General features: G+C 43.9%; 1 protein-coding gene across 1 annotated transcript in view; it reads right to left on the bottom strand.

Moving 5' to 3' along the window:
• Positions 1-20,763, bottom strand: part of LOC146353026 (ovostatin-like) — a 66,571-nt gene that overhangs the window by 12,790 nt on the left and 33,018 nt on the right. The window contains exons 19-30 of the mRNA XM_084835474.1: positions 16,162-16,390; positions 14,505-14,631; positions 13,300-13,421; positions 10,936-10,990; positions 9,221-9,304; positions 8,095-8,271; positions 7,287-7,368; positions 6,233-6,389; positions 5,620-5,694; positions 4,165-4,330; positions 2,900-3,120; positions 1,412-1,627 (exon numbers count right to left, since the gene is read on the bottom strand). Coding sequence (XP_084691600.1) covers positions 1,412-1,627; positions 2,900-3,120; positions 4,165-4,330; positions 5,620-5,694; positions 6,233-6,389; positions 7,287-7,368; positions 8,095-8,271; positions 9,221-9,304; positions 10,936-10,990; positions 13,300-13,421; positions 14,505-14,631; positions 16,162-16,390 — 1,711 coding nt within the window. The remainder of the gene's footprint in view (positions 1-1,411; positions 1,628-2,899; positions 3,121-4,164; positions 4,331-5,619; positions 5,695-6,232; positions 6,390-7,286; positions 7,369-8,094; positions 8,272-9,220; positions 9,305-10,935; positions 10,991-13,299; positions 13,422-14,504; positions 14,632-16,161; positions 16,391-20,763) is intronic.

The raw sequence follows: 20,763 nt of genomic DNA, 5'->3' as shown, positions 1-20,763 counted from the left end.
CTGAGTCAATGTGAACTCCACAGTGTGTTTCAAGGACTGACATAGTCTGAACATTGTCTATAGCTTTTTAAAGAGAATTAAAAATAATATATGAGGCAGGTATGGTTGCCTGTGGTGAGCACATGTATTCTGCTATCATTGGTGTTCACTGCTCCACATTTTGCAGGGCTTTGTAGTACCTCAAAAAGCTGCAAAACCTCTGATCAGAGATGACCATGGGATAAAAGAAATGTGTGCGTCCATCACAGGAGATGATTCCTCTTCATATCACTTTCAACTCTATGGTTTAGCTCCTGCCATAGACTCCAAGCCACCATCTATTCCCTCATAAAAAGCCACACTTGCTTTGCAACTGGGACTTGTGTCCTAGAGCTGGATGAAGAACCTTTATAAGCAAGGCTGGGCTGCAGACACCCAGCTATTAATTGTCAAATTTTCCACTTGAGGAGAGGCACATCCCTAAGGACTTGCACAGTGGTTTCAATTTCAGAGAGATTACGTTTTCTGCGTATAACACTTACCATTGCAATGAGGAATAGAGACTGTCCCTCTACATTGCATTGCTACAAACCCAGCACTCACACTGTAACTGAGGGTGCTGGTGAAACTAGTCTCCACCTTGCTGGCTGTTGTGCTCCTGTGCATACCATATTTGTGTCACAGCCATGGGCATCCATTGCATAGCATTTGTGGGCCAATCTACATTTTTCCCAATGGCTATTTTGCCACTGCCAAGCAACTTTGGGAAGTGGTTATTTGCAGTGAAAACATGGCAGGAAGAGGGGGCACTTTCCCCCTGAATTAGGGATGTATGAGAAATTTGTTTCAGTTTGTTTTTTTTTATTAGGATGTACCCAGTTTGCACCCTTTGGACCAAATATTAATCTGGACACAATCCGTGGTCAAAATCCATTCGTTTCTGAGCTGGCAGTGTGATCTGCAGACCCAAAAAAATTGTGTTTTTAAAAGAGGCTTTTAATTTTTTAAAACTTGTACTTTCCAAGATAAGTGCTTCTCTCCTCTACTGCATGAGAACTTAGGGTAGTTCTTTAATGGAAAAAATTAGAACTCAAGCAAGTCTACCTTTTCTCTTCTGTCAATGTCCTACCTTTGGAGAATACTTCCATTACTTTCTCCTTCGAAGTGTGTCTGTTTCCCCTGCCCACAGCACAGCTCCTGATCTGTATATTATAAGAGGACCAGAGGTTCCCCTGCCCCCCATTAGCATGGATACTTCTCTTCAACAAGGCTCTTTCCCTCCTCTTAAAAAGGTTGAAACTGAATGCTGCTGGGTTAGAGCTAATGTCATAAAGAATAAAGTGCATGTAGCCAAAAAACAAAACAAAAACTTTCAACTTTACAACTGAGAGATTCCAACAACCTAACCCTCTAGAGCTATGTGAATAATTACCTGTACAAAGACACATCCGTTGCCATTCACATCCACTGTATATTCCCCTGGGACATCAGGCAGGGACGTCTGCTGCAGCAGCAGGCGGTTGCTATTGTCTGCCTCAAAGACTTTCTCAAAAAGATTGCTGGAGTGGATCTTGACAGAGTTCTGACCATCCTTAGAGAAGGTCAGTTGGCTGAAGTAAGCCAAAGCCTGAATAGCCACCACTGTGTCCTGAAAGAGGATAGTGGCAATGAGAGGACATTGGAGGGGTTTTTTTGGAATACAGCGTGGAAGACATTTACAAGCAATTTTGGTACAGGCCAGTGCCATTTTGGGACCCATGCACTTGGCTGTTCACTGACAGCAATTATAATCAGAGCTGAACTGAAACATCTATTTTTTCAGGAACATTTTCAGCAGGGCAAAAATGCTTCCTGTTTTTTGCTGTTTTTCAGCACTCCTTGTGAAAATATTTGCTTATTCATTTATATTGCCCTCACGTTCTATTGCCCTTTATGACATCTGAATTCAACCAGTCTGATTAGTGAGATCACATTGTGCTGTCATCTGGTTCACAGTGCAGCTGAACAGTTTCGACAAGAGATGAATAAATCACAACTTCTGTTTTTTAGGACACTTTTATACCCGAACAATACGGCAAATTTCAACTCAAAGATAAAAAATAGAGAATTTCAGTGCAGCTCTAGCTACAATACTGTTGGTGTGTCAACTAAATTGTAGCAATGATAACAACTGCTGTTGTGCATGGAACAGTGTTTGTCCAGTCAAAGATTCATGGACATCGTCACATAAGTATCAGTGGCAGACCTTGCACATGCTCTGTTTCTTACAGAGTGCTGAACAAACAAGTATTTGTCATTTAAACTAGCTAGAGGTTTAGATAGTAAAAAATGAAGAATAATCTAGGCACACTAAAAAAATAGTAATATGGGAAGGGCCATTGCATAGTGGCAGAACACATGCACTGCATACAGAGGTCTCATGTTTAACCACCAGTTTAAAAGGACCTCAGATGGCAGTTGATGTGAAATACCCCTTCCTGAGGCCCAGGAGAGATTCCCCCAGTCACGGCAGAAAACACTAGTACAGACAGAGGGATCGGTAGTCTGCCTTAGTATGAGGCAGCTGCTTATATTCTTAAGAAGACATGAAAATGTACATGATCTGTAAAGGCTGCAGAATCCAGCTTTTATTGATGCAGAATGTATTTTTATTGATCATGTTTTATCTTACTCTTACTTCAAAGCAGCTTAAATGGCAGTTATCCCATTTACGCTTCACAACAACTCTGTAGATAGGTGGAATGATTAAGATGAATTTACCCAACACCACACCATGAGCTTCCCCAGTCTAACTCGGTCTTGTACACCCTACTGACTCTTGTTGAGTTACTGTGGACATGGTTTTGACTGGGTTGTTTTTACTGTAGAGTGAACAGAGCCCTGGGCATAGTCCAAGTGTTCCAGCTGATGGTTATTTTACCTGGGTGGTGGAGAAGCCTCCATAGGGATTCTGCTGCTTGGTAATCCAGTGCACAATCTGTGATGCCGTTGTCATTTGTGCTGAATTTGTGTTGATTTTGGTGAGCAGTGCCAAGAGAACGTAGCTAGTGACCTCAACCTCAGCTGATGAGGCACGGGAGTAGAAGGAAGGTGACTGTTCTGCGAGTGGCTTATCGTCACGCTCCCAGTATAATGAGCCACCTGACAATTGCAAAGAGAGACTAAGAACGCAGCCCAGAGGCAGTTCAAAGCAGTGCTTCCTTGCAGAAATCTGATGTCCTACCTCCTGTTCCAGGAAGAGGAATGCTACAGAACCCAAGATCTCTTTGTCTGTCTGTCTATCCACACACAGTCTACATTACTGTGTTGAGATTGGGAGACTTTGGGGACCTGTGTATTTTCTTTACTCACATGCACTACCTAGCATATTTTAGGCACTTCTATAAATAATAAATACGGTTGGAGATAATTTAGTATAAATCCAGAAGAAGTCCTATTGAACCTAACAGGGATAGAATCAGGCAGCATATCTCCATAAGGGCTCCACTACCCATTACATGGAAATGTATGTAACAGAACCCATGCCATCTTTATTTATTTTAAAGAAAAGCCAGTTTGGAAGGGGGTGATTTGGAGTAGATTATGTGTGCGTGTGTGTGCATATGTATGTGCGCCCACTTAATTGTTTTCCTGCCCTCTGCTTTACCATTCCAAATCACCCGCAGCTACTTCCCCCCCTCACCCAATTCCAGATGCATGCTTATTCCCAGAAACACACAGCTAGGACCCTGGAAGGGAGAACCTGGCAGGTAGGGAATGGATTAGGAACCTCCACCTGTGATGATTCACTCTAAATTACCTCTCCTTATTTAATAAGGGTTTTCATCTTCATTTTACATGTCAGTGCTTCAGTGTCCACAACATTATATAATATCATTCACTGAATTACTCATTCTTGTTTTTGTACAGGTAGTTCAGTCTATCAAATGTACTAAATTTCCATAGGGATAGCTGTGTTTTCTGTTGGAACAAAACAATTCAGTCTGATAGAACCTTAAAAATTAACACATTTTAATGGCATAAGCTTTTGTTATAAGCTATATTCCACTTCATCAGATAAATGGAATGTTATCCAGAGTTAGAGGTCAACTATATACATGGTTGACAGGGGGTGTTGTAAGTGAGGTCAGAGAGAAATGAAATGCAGAGAGAATAGACAGTGACAATTACATTATTGTGACTCACCTACTTTCTTAGCTGATTTATTCAACTCATCCAATAAGAAATCCCGTTTGGGCTTATTACCAGCTAGGCCAAAGGCATAGGCCAGAAGGGCTTGGTCATAGACAGTTATATTTCCCTTTTCTAATCCAGCCTCCAAGCAATACAGGGCATTTCGGACCACTGGGTGCTAGCGGAGGGAAAAGGTTCTGTCAAAGAGTTTGCAGGTGCCACAAAAACATCAAGCAATTAAAGTGGTGTTCTGAAGCATTCCTGGCACACTTCATCTTCTCTAGTCCTATCTAACTTCACAGGCACTGAGGATCTGAGAGGCATCCAGAATGGGATTTCTTTAAAGAAAAATTTTCAAACTGGGAACCACACAGGGCAGTTTTCAATGTCTTTGCAATTCATTATTTCTTAAAGAGCTCATTCCAGTTTGGCAAGGACCTGTCCTTTAAAGTTCTAAACAGCTTGGGGCAAGTTTACCTGAAAGAATGCCTCCTCCCATATCTACCAACCTGGGCATTAAGATCATAATCTGAGCTCCTCCTTTGGGTGCCCCTACCAAGTGAGGCAAGACCAGTGGCTACATGAGAGAGGGCCTTTTAAGTGGTGGCACCACCCTTCCTAGAGAAGTTTGCCTGGTGCCTACATTACTGTCTTTCTGGGGCCAGGTGAAGACCTTTTTATTCTCCTGGGCATTTTAAGAACTGTTTTTAGTGCTTTTAGTGTTCTATTCTGCTGCTGGTTTTAATTTGGTTTTCTGTGCTGGAATGGTTTTATTCTTTCCTGCTGGTTTTATCTTGGTTTTATTCTGGGCAGTTTTTCTTTTAATGTTTGTAGTTTATGTTTTTAGTGTATTGTACACTACCCAGAGAACTTTGGTTATTGGGCAGTTTAAAAGTATAGTTAGCAAATTAAATATATAATAGGCATGGGGAACCTCCAGCCCAACAGCTTCTTTCCCCAGGCCCAGACCCCCCTCTCCCTGGCAGGGAAAAGCTCAATATGAGTGTTTTCCTCCTGAGCATTGAGAAATAGAGCCCGTTTCAGTTCTCAACAGGGATTTTGTTTTTGTCTCTGATCAGCTGCTGATCAGAAATAAGAACTTTTCCCTGCTATGTAGAGGGGGTGGTGCCTGAGGAGGAACCTGCTTTGTGATTCAGTCCTGCTTCCCACTGAAGCTTGCCCTGCTTGCTTCTGAGTAGACATGCAGAGGCTTGCCCTGCTTACTTCTGATTAGGCTTAAAATCAGTAAGAATCACATTTTGGCCACACACACAGATAGAACATAGCCCCCAAGATCTTTCCCAGACTAGAATTCAGCCCTTGGACTGAAAAAGATTCCGCACCCCTGCTTGTACAGCCACACTTTGTCTTCCAAGTCCAATAACATGGGCACTTGCTAGCAGGACGTGAGCCTGAACGAAATTAACTGAACCCCAAATCAACTGAATAATGACAGAAAAGAAATACCATGGTTGGTAATCCAGATTCAAGCAAAGCAGAGGTGATGTAGGCTGACAGTGAAAGCTCATCTTGTACTCCTCCCTAGAAATACAAAACACAGAAAAAGAAGAAGTTAAAAAACGAGGAAAGATAAGGATGTAATTAGAAGGGGGCAGGGTTCATCAGGACCATAGTAAAAGAAGAAAGGATTAACCCCTCCCCACATGCAGTGGGTGGGGAGAAGAGCAGCCTCTAGAGCACATAACACCAGCCACCCAGGATAGGTTGTGTGTGCTGGGGGGGACGGGGGGACGGACAGATCCCCCCAATATCCTGGAAATGGGTCTTCAGTAACAGTGTTTTCATTTTGATTATTATTAAAAATCATATTTGTATCCCACCTTTTATCTAAGGATCTCAAGGTGGCATACATTGGAGTTATCCCATTTCATCCTCACAGTAACCCTGTGAGGTAGATTAGGCTGAGATATTCAAGGGTCACCCAAGGATTTGGGGGTGTGGTGCGGAAGAAGCATGATAGTTTCCGGGATTTAAAAAGCATCACCACGCTAGGAGTGATATAATTTAATTAGTTTATTAATTTATTAGTTTATTAATTTAATAAACTAAGTTGTATCACCTTTAGAGCATTGTTGAAGAGTTTCCCAACATTTTGGAAACACCCATTTGATTTTTGCTTGCTGGAGAGCCAAAGTAAGCTTTGAGTTTGGACAGTTGTGTCAATATAAATGTTATGTGATGCTCTTGCAAAACACTTGTACACAAAGGCGGTGAGCCTGCAAAGGAATATCATGAAACATCAGTACCCATTAGCAGTTTCCACCGCCAAACTCAGTTCAAGCTTCTTTGCTAAGTAGATGATTATTATGGCTAGCAGATTAGTAAATCATGTCATAATGGATTTTTGTTATACTCCTAGATAAGTCTTAGGCTGCACTCACTTACCTCAATGTATGTCCCACTGAACCAAACGGGGCTTACTCCGAGTAGGCATATATAAGATTGCAATGTTAGATTTTAAAATGTTTTACTCATAAGTAGGCCAGCTAAAGACAATACAGGTGCAGAATGTGGTTTTACGACTGAAGTTCTGCTAGAAAATACAATTATTCTGCAAGTACAGTTTACATAATTTTTGAGTTAAAGACATTAATTCTTGTTTTTATACCCCCAGCCAAGCAGCAAAAACAGGAGGTTTATTGACCCACTGGTGGACCATCATACATGGCTGGTGGGCTGCATTTAACTTGGTGGGTCACATGTTGTGCAGGCCTGGTTTAGATGCACGAGCCACATCCTGTGGCTCAATAGTGGTCTTCTGAGTGCTGTATTCATTAGGCATTTGCAGAACAGTGTGCCTGTAGGGGATTCTTTTCCTGCTTCAGTACCAAAACAGAAATTCAGAAAAACATTCCTGAAAAAGTGCAATGTGGTATGGAAGAGCCCACATTCTATCTTGGGTTGGGCACATAGCACAAACTGTGCTGGTCATGCTGTGGTCCTCTTTGGTTGTATAGATGGGCAAGGGAAACAGCATAAAGTTCTGCTCTGCATCAGACAAACAAAATACTAAATCTCTACTTTGTCCAGTAAGACACCAATGCATTAAGATACCATTGACCCATGGATGCCAGTCACTGCAGCTAGCCACCCCACACTTTCCAAGCTCTCACCAGGTGTTGCCTTCCTTGTCCCTGCTGCCAAAGGCACTGTAAGATCCATCAGAATGCTTGTATGACAGCTGCCCCTGGTACCCTGAAAACGGAGTGGGAAATACTCCCCAGTTAAAACTCAACACACACATTTTTAAAAACAAAGCATTCATTTGCCATAAACCAAAGAGCCCCAAATACATTCTATTGCAATTTAAGGATGTAAAAATGTAGTACAATGGAGCAAGGGCGCTGAGGATTGCAACCTGTTATCACAGCATTGGGGAGGGGAGGGTCTTTCCCAGCAGCAGCACCTGAAAATGTCCCCTCCCTGCCCCCCCCCGCTGCAAAAAGGCTTTAAAAAGGCTTTATTACTTTGTTAATAAAGTAATTGTTAATAAGTCACTGCAGCATGGGAGGGAGGAACAGAAATCCCTTATCTCCAATCACAGATGGGAGATAAAGCAGCTGGGAAGCTTGTGGGCCCCATGAGGACCTCTCATGGCCCAAAGTTTCGCCATCCCTTACATGCTCAGGGTGACTTACTTACATGGCTGTCACATAAAACAAGATTATGTGATAAGAACATCCTCAGTCACCAAAAGAAAAAGAAAAACAGATTAAGAGCCAGGATCCACAAAGCCCATTAGATTATCATATCAAACTAAAAAAAAAAGCTTTTGAAAACAAAACAGTCTTTACTCTCCAGTGGAATTTGTCAAAGGAACATCGGTGTTGTGTGCATTTGTGATCAGGCAGCTAAAGCAAAACCCCACCCCACCCCCAGTTCCAGACAAAGAGAAACTCAAGGCAAGTGTAAGCCTCCTACCACTGGTTAAGTATCCAATGGCCTTTGATCTGATCTCCTCGGTCAGCTGCCCTGTTGCATTCAGATAGTCGAGGATGTAGATGTTGGGTGCAAAGAGCACCATGTTCTGCTCCCCACAGCCGAAGGGCATCCGGAGGAGCTGTTGCAAGTTCTGCATGGCTGTGCCCATGAGGTCTCCTGTCAAAAATACATCCATGTTTAGTGAGCACAGCATCCTAATGGAGGCTGAAGCAATTGTGCAAAGGTTTTCCAGTCTACACATTTCTGGCAGCAACTGATGACTTACCAGCAGTTGAAATTAGAAAAAATGCAAAATGTGTAGCTGGATGCTGTACTCAGTAAAACATAATACTGGTCTCCTTCCCATCCTCTCCCTATTCTAACCAACAGGATAAAGCCTCTTCTGATCTGAATGATAAGCGGTGAAGAGGCTGGATACTTGCTGTAAAGGCCTAAAAAGGCTTAAAAAAAACAACAAATTTTGCTATTGCTTGTCAATTATAGCAGTGATATTATTGCAGAATCTCATGACTACTTCATACAATATAGCCCCCTGAACAAGGCTGCTAAAATTGCTTTTGTATGGTGATTATCCATGCAGCAAGACAAGTAACATTTTCCACACAACTAGTCTGATTCCATGGAGTCCTCCAACTTTATTGGCTGCCAAAAACATGACACTTTCCATGCAACTGGGCAGTTCACACAGTTAAAAGGCTTTCAATCATTTTGGCCCCATTACGGAGTGTTACCATGTGGAAATTGCTTCCAGGAGCCTGCAAATGAGGGCTGCAACCTTTGAATTAGGAAAGCTAATTGAGGGAGCAAGATTAGTTGCAGAAGCACGTGCACCTCACATCTTGGCCAAGACAAAAATAGCTGACTGAGAAGGAGTTGCATGGTATCTGAAATCTATTGCAAAGAGAGAATGGAAATTAACCCTTGAGAGCTATTGAGAAGTAGTAAACAGCTAACTGGAAAGATTATACCCCCACCCCCAACAAGAAGGAAGTCTCCAGGCTCTTAAAAAAAAAAAAAAAACAGATTAAAACAAGATTACAATAAAACCAGCCTCAAGGCTTTACCCAAATGAGTGAGAGGCAACAGTTTGTCATTAGAAACTGACCAATACAAGAGAAAGAAGCTCTGGCTGATCCTTCTACCAGATTTTCAGGGAGCTTCAAAGATACTGGCTCGGAGATGGCAGCATCTGTAATGAAAAGATGAAACTTAATTTCTTTAAACGAAAAGGGGTGTAGAAACCAAGTGCTTCATATAGAACAGCCTTCCGCAACCTGGGCCGTGTTTCCATGACAATGGAAGGGTGAAGCAAATGAAGGAGCACTGGAGTTTTCATGGAATCGGCATGGCTCCACACAGAGCTCCATGAAGGACTGCATAGCACCTCTTATAAGTCACTTACAGAAACATACTTCCCGGTGGGGTGGGGGGATTGGAAGTGAGCATCAACAGACTGGCAGGGGCTGCTCAACCAATAGGGGAGGCTCCCCTCTCCAAGCTCTGCTCCCCTTAATGGCAATCTTGGAAACAAACCGCAACGGGAGTTACTTCTGAGCAGACTTCCCGGACCAATGCCCCATTCCATCCATTCCCCCCCGCCCCCCGCTTTTCCTCTAAATACCGGACTACCACATTAGCAGGCACCTCCGAATAAATGCGCTATCACACAATAGTGCAAATGCGCGATAGCGCATTTTCAGGAACAAGCCTCATTGACTACAACAGGAGTCAGCAGGCGCCCCTGAACTAATGCGCTATTGTGTGATAGTGCTAGCGTGCGATAGCACAAATGTGTGTTAGTGCTATTTCGCGACAGAGTGATAGTGAGATACTGACATAGAGGGTATGCGTATTGCTGGAAGATCTGTGCAGTGTTGTTATAATGAGATAGCGCCTTAGCATGTAATACGAAAGATGATCTATGAAGCTTGTGAAATGGGACTGAAGGACACAAAGGAATATTAGTTGTGGATCCTCCCCACGTGTAGTTCTGGGGAAGCGACCTGAGATAAACCTGATTTTCAGGCTGTAGTGGGAGTACTTGCTTGCCCGCGATAGCAGGCTTATACGCGCTAGTGTTCTAGAGCTTATTTTCAATGATGTTTTCAAAGTTGGTCCCTCGACATCCTGCTCCAATACGGCAATGAAACGTCAGGAAAACAGGGAGGGAAAGGGTTGGGTCACTGAGGTCACAGGCAGGTGAGCGACACACCCCCATGGGCAGGACTATGATACCAACACAAGTGCGGGTGATGGAACACGCCCCAACAGAACTGTAACTGAGCCAAAGTAAAGAGGAAAAGTCAGACTATAACTAGTCTCGGAAGAACCGGTTTTTCCGCAATAAACTCCAGGATGCCTGCTGGATGGCCACAACGTCATGTAAACAGCGTGACCTCCACATGCAGCCAGGTTGGAGTAAATCAGTGGTGGAAACACACCCTGGGTGCCCTCGAGATGTGTTGGGCTACACCTCCTAACATCTGCAGTTGGGGCATGCTGGCTGCAGATGATGGGAGTTGTAGCCCCATCTGGAGGGCACCAAGTTGAGCAGGGCTGATTTAGAAAAGAAGCAGCAACAATTGGTAGACACAATCCCTACAGGCTAAGAGATGGTAGTGGGGAAACTGGGCAACAGCAGGAGGTGATCTGATGGAGTGAGAGGAGGAAGTGGGGAGTCTGGGGGTCTGGGCAGAGGGAAGGTTAGGTGAGTGACCTGACAGGAGGGTGGAGGAAGCTGGGGATCCCAGGAGCCATTCAATAGTTTTTGAAAGAAGGTTCCCATGCTTGCTAGTCCACCAGTAGAGAGCAGTCTCTTACCTTCTTTGGTGCAGATGAAGGAGCTCTGCGTGGCCTCTCTCTCAACACCTTCAGGCTAACAGAATGAAGAAGCAGACACCAGGACATATGAATGAATGCAAGAGCAAAAGGGAGAAAAACCGTTCATCTTTATAAGTGATATTCTACTATCACTAACCATCCATACTTTGAGAGGCTATATAATAAGAAACAGTGCAATGTAACACAATGCTAACTTAAATCTGTCTATAGTGACTAATGAAGGCTTCTGGATTCTTCCTCCACAAATTCCCTTGTATATACACATTGTTTGTGTTCTCATATCTATAGTCTCCCCAACACACACACCTTCCCCCATCTCTTCTTGAGATCAGCAGTCCCAGACCACTCTGCTCATTATAGGGCAGTATTAAGCAGAAAGCTAATACACTCAATGTGCATATTTATTACTGTTAATTCATTTAGATATTTAGGACAAAATCTACCAAGTAATTATCTTGCACAAGACCCACTAAAACAAGTGGGAGCAGTGGGAGTACTGTCATTGCTCCGGAACAGTATATCCTCCCCACTGCCCTGCTCTTATTTAGCAGGCTGGCAATGATTACCCATGCTCTGATTACCTCCAACCTAGACTACTACAGTATATTGTACTGGGGCTGCCTTTGAAGATGGCTTGGAAAGTATACTTGGTGCAGAATACAGCTGTGAAGTTTTAGTTGGGAATGGAATCAGGCATTGGGAATATATCGTGCCAGTGCTTAAAGTGTTCCATTGGCGCCTAGTCTGTTTCCAAGCCCAGTTCAAAGTGCTGGTGCTTATGTTTAAAACCCACCTGTCTTGGGATCTAGGTACCTGAAGGAACAAGTGTACCCAAATGATGACCTTACTGAAGTCTTTTAGGGGGAAAGGTAAAGACCTTTTCACTTTCCCTGACTTTTAAGCTCTTGTTAGGTTTTATGCTGCTTATGATTTGGTGCTTTATGCTGCTGGGGTTTTGCTGTACTATATTTTGTATTATTATTATTATTATTAAACAATATTTATATGCCACTCCACATCAGAAGATTTCAGAGCTGTGAGGCAGAGATAAAAGAATAAAACAGTAGGTTAAAAAAGTTAAAATGTATTTTTTAAAAAAAAAAAGACAAACCCCAACAAAGTGGAATTTAACAAACCACAGCTGGTCGTGCAAGGAAGGCCTCTTGAAATAACAATGTCTTCAGGAGGCCCCAGAAGGAACACAATGTTGGCGCCTACCTGACCTCTAAAGGCAGGGAATTACACATTTTATCTGTTATTATTTAAATTATATCAGCTGCCCTGGAAATACAATGGCTAAAATAATTACATCTATTTGTTGCAACTAAAGCCTTGTTCTCACTGGGGTGGGGTGGTCAACCTGTGTCTGAGCTGTAGCCTTTCAGACTGCAGGTGTGGGCACATTATCTTCTGCATGTACAAAACTAGCATACTGGTCAGAAGGCTAGGAGAGAGCCCTTTTCTCTGGCCTCTTGCTCTCTATGTGGAGATTTTATGGAGGAGCAGTCAGTCATGTGAACCTCCTTCTGCAGTCTAAAGTGGTACCATCTCAGGGAGGTATCAGCCATTACCTATAAGTACTATAAATTATGCAAGAAATACAAATAACGACAACATTCTTGACTGTATAAATTTAGATATTGGGTTAAGACCTTTCCCTTTAAGCAGGCATTTAATTTGCTGCTCTGACTATTAATGTTACTGCTAGCTCTGACTATTAATTTTACTGCTTTTTTATACAATAGTGTTTTTAATGTCTAGTAAGGTAAAGGTGTCCCCAACCAGTCGTGTCCGACTCTAGGGTGTGGTGCTCATCTCCATTTCTAAGCCGAAGAGCCAGCGCCATCCGAAGTCGCTTCCGTGGTCATGTGGCCGGCATGGCTGAACACTGAGGTGCACGGAACGCTGTTACCTTTCCCGCCGAAGCGGTACCTATTTATCTACTTGCAATTTCTTGCTTTCGAACTGCTAGGTTGGCAGAAGCTGGGACTGAAGACAGGAGCTCACTCCGTCACGCAGCACTCGGGTCTCGAACTGCTGTCCTGCCGACCTTCCGGTCTGCAGTTCAGCGTCTTAACCACTAAGCCATCACGGCCCCCATTATTGTTGTCTAGTATTGTACTATTATTGTTGTATTTTTTCCTCTTGTTATGTTGTTGTTGTTGTCATTGTTGTCACCGTTATTTCATTTTTTAATTGTAAACCGCCCCAAGGGCATTTGCCTGTTGGACAGTATACAAATCAAACAACCAACCAACCAACCAACCAAACAAATAAATTTAATAGAGTTCTCTTCAGGGAGAGTAGTGTATACTTTTTCAAGGCTAAGTCTTCCTACTATACCTCTACTAGCAAGACTCTGATCAGTGTGTCCTTCCGTCCCACATCCAAGCCCTCTGATGTTCCATTTCCACAGGTGCCACCGTTTTGTGGTGCTTCAGCAGTAACAGAGAACTTCACTTCACCTGGAAGCAAATTGCCAAGAGAAAGAAAATGGCTTTTCTACTATACTGAGAATCCCACCCCTCCTCTCAAGCCCCATTGTAGACCCTGGCTCTTTTGCCTTCTCTGCACAAAGCCCTTGTTCTCTTTATACCCATTTCTCTTTTGAATTTGCTAGTGGATTCCCCTGGTGGGTTGCCTTTTTGAGATGGTTCCAGGGAAACATGCAGGAAACCCTAACAAGAGCCTTTAATGACAAATTGTTGGATCTCTCAGATTCCAAGCTTTTCTATATGAGGAATCTATTGTGCGCTCATCATGCCCTACCCACAGTTATTTACAAGTTCTTTAGATGACAACGTTTCGCGTCTTTTGGCGAGTTTTTTAGAGCTTTTTTATTTGTGAAAGGGAAAGAAAATGTCTTTTCCACTTCTGTAATTGCACTATTCTGCTATACCACAGTGTCACCTAGAGGTTATGAAGTGGAAAAAAAGGAAAGGAAATGCACTACATGTAGTGTGTGGATCTCAATTCTGCGACGAAACTGAAAGCAAATTAACAACCTTGTGTAGAAAAGCTGTTCTTCAGGAGATACAGCTCTGAACACAAGAAGGGTCAAGATTTTACTGGGAAGCTGAAACGGAGCTGAGCTCAGCCCAATGCTAAGTGGGTGGACAGTTGGTCCATGCAAGTGAACAATGATGTAATAAAAGTACTGAGTTCTGTAGATACAGAGATCCTACTAAAAAAAACTCCAAGAGGGTCAGTAACTATAGATTAGAGTTGATCAAGTCTGGAACTATCAATTTGCTCCAGTGCAGGCCTGCAAACTTGTGACCCACCAAGCTGAATGCAGCCCACAGGAGTAAGCTTGATAAAATCTCTTGATTTTGCTGCCTTTATGAGACTGTAAAGAAACAGAAGGGTTGTCACATATTTGGTAGAGTGCAATACATGGCTGATAGGCTGCAGTAGGTTTGCTGGGTCTCAAATTGTGCAGGCCTTTCTCAGTGTTTATGGTTTGGTGATCTTGGATTATTTTATGTGGTTTATGAGTAGACAAATTCTCTTCATTTACACAGATGGAAGAAATAAAGAAAGGTCACCAAGTTTTTTAGAGCTGATATTCCAAATGTAGGTCTTCCTCTCACTGCCGCACAGGCATCCGTTATCACCCACAGGTGAAAGAAGTTGGGCTTGAAAATCCTGGGACTGTGCCAGTGAAACAGTGACCTGGCAGCAAGGGAAAACAAAGTATTAATAGGAAGCTTGGCTTCCATGCCCCAGAGAAGAAAAGTTTAACCACAGACAGGGAAGAGAACTCTAGAATATAAGGTATCTTATTCAGTCTCCTCTACTGCAGCAGGGCCCTCAATAGGTTATTTCTAGGAGTATTCATCCATTGTATGGGCAGAGATTCGCTTACCAACAGAAAAATTCAACCATGCTGTGGTACCATGCCCCATAAGCACAGATCAGGTGTAAGCAAAGCATGCCAAGTGACATTTTTGGTAAGATAGGCCCTAAATGACACCAGTCAGATCCTGACTCACAGATTTTGAATTACATCTGTCCTTTTTCACTTCCTGTTTACATCCATTTTGAAGGAACGTACTTATATGTTACAGACTCTGCATGACCCTTTGAAATCATGCTTGTCCTGCCTGACCCTATTGAGGCAGAAAAAGTTATTAATCCCTAGAGTATGAAGGGTTTGTAAATAAGACAAGCTAGCCTAGTCCTTTTGCTCCTCATTGGTACCTATATGATGATATTTACTTGGAAAACAAAAGAAATGATAATTGCCAAGAGCTTTCCAAGAATGCCTGAAGTACAATAAGAGCACAGTCAGCTAATGTGTTGAAACAGAACAACTGAACTGTTAACTTCCAAAAGTTTTCCTATTTCCTATGAAATGGAGTTAATTCATCCAGAAAGACTTGACTATCATTAAGTGTTATTGATTATATCAATCAAGACTTGATAGCTCACATGCCAAAAATGTTAGGCCACTAAATATCTTTTTCTGTTTTATATTACATTAATATATATTCAGTATGACCATATACAAAGGTTACTGGTATTGGTAAAAATTTGCATATGTGGTTGAGAAGACAGAGACCTCTGCCAAATCAATAGTTCAACATTCCCTCTGTAAGCCATCAGGAGGCATTGAAAATGTTCATAGTCTATCCTTTCCATATAACTGCATCTTATTGCTTAAATAAATATGCAAGAACAGTAAATGGGAATATGTCTGTCCCCCCGGCCCCAAATCTAACTCAGGCTGTAGTCTGAATTACTATACCCACTTATTTGGGAGTAAGCTGCATTCAACTCAGTGGGACTGATTTTTGAATAGACATATATAAGATTGCATTGTCAGCTAATTAAATTGACATATTGCTTAGCAATGGCTTTCTATAGGTACTAAAGGCACATCATTTAAATGGTTTAATGGTCAGCTCTCTACCCAAGGAACTCTGGGAACTGTAGTGGGGCAAGGGGGCTGGGGAGCTCTAAAAGAAAGTCCTCAGCAGTTTACCAAACTACAATTCCCAGGATTCTTTGGGAAGGCATGACAGTTAAATTGCTATAAACATGTCCTGTGTTTGCTGTGGGGATATGCTTTAACATTCTTCCGTCTATTTCACTGAGATGGATGCTTTGCACCCAGACCCAACACAGAAATAATAAGCAAGGGTTTATTCCAATGCTTCTTCTAGCCAAGGAAGGGAGCAAAGAATATGTGAGAGGATGCACCTGGATGCATTGGTCCAGATAATTGAAGACATTGGCTTTAAGGAGGAAATCTTCCCCTCTAACTATGGAGTAGGGTAGTGTCAGCTCCACAAAGAATGGCAGGAAGGCTATCAGGGAGGCAGGCCCTGAAATGCCAAACCCTGCCTCTTGCTCCACACAGAAGGCATTGGCTTTCCACTCCGTGATGGTGTCAGGAATAATGTAGGAGAGTTCCGCATGTCCAGTTGAACTGACAAGAAGAGAAAAACAATGAGTTTGCCTATTTATGGCCACATTACTGAGATGAAGAGGCTGTTCTTTTAAAAAAAACTTTAACTCTCCCTACTGCAGCAAGAGATATTTCCAAATCTGTGCTTCCTGCTACCCTTTTTTCTTTCATTTCATTTATTACATTTCTATACAGCCAAAGCTCTCTGGGTAGTTTACCAAAACTCTCTCTCTCTCACGCATGCACACACACACTCTAATATAAATTTTAACAATCAACAATAAGAAATCCAGGACCCAAATTAAAGACGTTATCACATGCTGACAAATTCCTGAGAGTAGAGGAAGACCTTAACCTGGCACCAAAAAGATAACACTGATGGAGAAAGGTGGGCCTTGCTGAATAAATCCTTACAGAATTGGAGGGCCTCCACTGAGAAGGCCCTCTCCCTTACTGCCACCTTCTGTGGCTCCTTCGAAGGAGGCACCTGAAGGAGGGACTTAGGTGATGAGCGTAGCATATGGGTAAGTTCATGCCACGAGAGGCTCTCTGTCAGGTATTGCGGTCCCGAGCTGTGTAAGGCTTTATAGGTCATAACCAGCACCTTGAATCAGGTTCAGAAACATACAGGCAGCCAGCGAAAGTGGGCCAGAGTTGGTACTATATGTACGGACCTTCTGGTCCCTGTTATAAATCTGGCTGCCATATTTTGCACAAGCTGTAGCTTCTGAATAGGGATGTTGCAGGAGTCCAGGAAGGGGGTAGAGTCTGGTGGACATCCCCCTGCTTGGCCCCCTGGACTCTAGTTCATGTACCCCTGCATTTGCCCAACTTGATGTGCACCGAGTCGGGCAAGCACAGGGATCCCTGATCCCTCACTGACCCCCCATTTTGCGTAAAAATGGTGGCTTGGCTTTTATCATAAAGGCCCATTTTTGCAAATGCCATCTGTAAAGCATCCATTTACACACCATTACAGGCGTAAACCCCATACTGGAGGATCCACAGGGCCGAGCAATATTCTCCAAGCACCACCTTCTGGAGCTGACCATCCAAGTAGGAGTAAAACCACTGCAATGCAGCACCTCCCACTCCCAGCTCAGACAATCGTCCCAGAAGGATACCATGGTCGATGGTATCGAAAGCTGCTGAGAGATCAAGAAGAACCAACAAGGTCACACTCCCCCATCTCTCTCCCAACATAGGTCATCATACAGGGCGAGCAAGGCTGTTTCCATGCCAAACCCCAGCCCCAACCCCAACTGAAATGGATCTAGATAACTAGTCTGACCCAAGAGCGTCTGGAGCTGGTTGGCAACTACCTGCTCAAGGACTTTGCTCAGGAAAGGAACATTTGCCACTGGCCTAAAGTTATTAAGATTTTCCAGGTCTAGGTAGGGTTTCTTCAGGAGTGGTCTCACCACTGGCTCTTTCAGGCAGACCAGCACCACTCCCTCTCGCAAGGAGGCATTGATCATCTCCCTGGCTCAGTGGGCTGTCCCCTCGCTGCCAGTTTTTATAAGCCAAGAGGGTCAAAGATCCAATACAGAAGTGGTTGCATGAACCTGTCCAAGCCCTTGCCAGCTTCCTCAAGCTGTACCAACTGCAACTCATTCAAGAAAACTGGACAAAGCTGTGCTCTGGATACCTCACCTGATTCACATGCTGCAGCATTGAACTCAAAGCCCTCACAGATGGAAGAGAGTTTATCTTGGAAGTGCTTAGCAAGTATATTACAGCAGGCCCCAGTTGGATCACAGTATCCTTAGGGCCAGCATGTAATAAGCCCCAGACAACCCTGAAAAGTTCCACTGGGCAGCATATAGAGGATTAAATAGAGGCAGCAAGAGATTGCTTCTTTGCTGCCCTCACTACCCCTGAATATATATGACCATAGGCACACACCAGTGTTTGACTGCATCCATTGGGAGTTTTTCTCCATATGCACTCGAGTTGTCTCCTATTTTGCTTCATCACTCTCGGCTCTAGAGTATACCACGGAGCTGTATGAGCTCTACTCTGAAGAGGGGCTCAGGAGCACTTGGGTCAACCACCCAGGTCATTTCTGCATTTCATGGATCGACCAGGGTTTTGACAGGAGAGTCAGCCATATCAACCAGAACCCTCCACCCCAGAGTCCTCTGGAAACCACCTGGATTCATTAGCCTCTGGGGGCAGAACATCTTAATAGGTCCCCCATCCTTGCAGCAGGGAAAAGCTGCCGTATGTCTAAATCTCAGCAGGTGATGATCTGACCATGACAAAGGGAGTGATGAAAAGTCCCTTGCCTTCAGATCACCATCTCCATGTCCAGATGAAAAAAAACACCAAATCTAGAGTATGCCCCGCCACCTGTGTTGGGTCAATGGCATGTTGGGACAATCCCATGGTTGCACAGAGACCATGAAATCCTGCCCTGCCCTGGACAAGGCACCTTTGGCATGAATGTGACATCCCCAATGGCATGTTGGGACAATCCCATGGTTGCACAGAGACCATGAAATCCTGCCCTGCCCTGGACAAGGCACCTTTGGCATGAATGTGACATCCCCCAGAACCAACAGTCTGGGGGACCTCAACAGCACACCTGAGACCATCTCTGCAGCTCCACTAGAGAGTGTGTTGAGCAGTGGGGTGGGTGGTACACCAACAGAATCCCCAGTCTGCCCCGCTGACCAACACAAGGTGCAAACACTACAGACCAGTAGTCAGATGGAGAGGGAGCCTGCAGAGGGAGATGGAATTTCTATAGACCACAGCAACTGCCCCACCCCCACCCCTGAAGTCTACCCTGATACTGAACCAAGTACCCTGGTGGGCACAGCTAGGAAAGTCTAACTCCTTCCTGCTCACCTATCCAGGTCTTGGCCATGCATTCGAGTTCGGCTGCCTCATACACTATTACATCAGGGATAAGGGAGGTCTTACTGATCTGTCATTTAACAGCAGCAACCAGAGACCCAAGGGCAGGCTGATAGGGCAGCCACCAAACCTCTGGGTGGGCGGAGGGCCTGCAGTAGTTAATTCTTCCCTGCTTGCTACAGAGCAAGACTTAAGCCCAGTGGAGGCCGGTGGCTCCGATGTCAGTGAATTTTAATAGACACATATAAGATTGGATTGTCAGCTAATTAAATTGACATATTGCTTAGCAATAGCTTTATATACGTACTAAAGGCACATCATTTAAATGGTTTAATGGTCAGCTCTCTACCCAAGGAACTCTGGGAACTGTAGTGGGGCGAAGGGGCTGGAGAGCTCTAAAAGAAAGTTCTCAGCAGTTTACCAAACTACAATTCCCAGGATTCTTTGGGAATCCATGACAGTTAAATTGGTATAAACCTGTCCTGTGTTTGCAGTGTAGATATGTTTTAACATTCTTCTTTCTGTTTCACTGAGATGGATGCTTTGCACCCAGGCCTAAGACAGAAATAATAAGCAGGAGTTTATTCCAATGCTCTGGGTTTCCATCAGCACTCTAAAGCAGCTATCCAAGGTGCTGAATCTGGTGCTGAACTTTAACCCCCAAATAGGCTCAGCACCTTGGATAGCTCCTTTAGAGTTCTAACTAGTTCTGGCTGAAACCCAGAGCAGATTTACAGCCCCAGTGATGTCAGAGCCATCAGCCTCTACTGGTTAAGCCCCCTTCCCTTTAGCTACCAGCAGGGCTGTAAGAAGCAACAGGACCTAATAAGAAACAGGGAAAGAGACAAAGCAGCAACCAACATGCCAACCCTACTTGTGGAAAGAAGAAAGGTGAAGGGAATTAAAACTGTGCAGAGATTGCCAGGTAGGCCTGTGGAAGGTTTTCGGTGGTTTGCATAAAGCAACCAGATGAGTAAGCCACAGAATCTGAACTAAATGCAGAGAATGTGACAACCAGCCATTGCTGGCTCCAAGATTTTGGTAGCCTTGAGGCAAAGCACCCTCAGTGAGCCCCCCCCTAACTTAGAGGAGACAGGCATGCAAGGGTATGCTGAAGCCAGGTCACGCAGTAAAGTGCTGGGACTTTACTCCCAGGTCATGCAGTAAAGTACTGGGACTTCAGGGTTTACCCTAAATAGCATCCTACAAATATTTTAAAGAAAGAAAATTCTTGGGTGCCCCATGCTGAGTGAAAATAGTGGCATTTTTGGGACAGTGGGCTTTTTGCTGGTACTGGGACCCAGGTCAAACCTCACCACCACATGAGCTCAAACCTCACCACCCTGCTCCACATGTTGGTCAGCAATGTGGTCATGCTTGTGTGAACCTGTGTGCCAATGGCATAATTGAACAGAAATACAGGAAGGGAAAAGTGCAAAACAGGGGCAGTGAACCTCTAGCCTCCCATGCTAGGTACTAAGAAAGGGGATGGAAATGCAGGAAGATATCACTGGCTTGCTTGAGTTCCTCAC

The sequence above is a fragment of the Heloderma suspectum genome, chromosome 2, assembly GCF_057233095.1.
Source record: "Heloderma suspectum isolate Gila_16-S chromosome 2, 16-S_ref, whole genome shotgun sequence".
NCBI lineage: Eukaryota > Metazoa > Chordata > Lepidosauria > Squamata > Helodermatidae > Heloderma > Heloderma suspectum.
The sequence above is the reverse complement of the archived record's forward strand: the minus strand, read 5'-3'. Positions and strand labels throughout refer to the sequence as shown.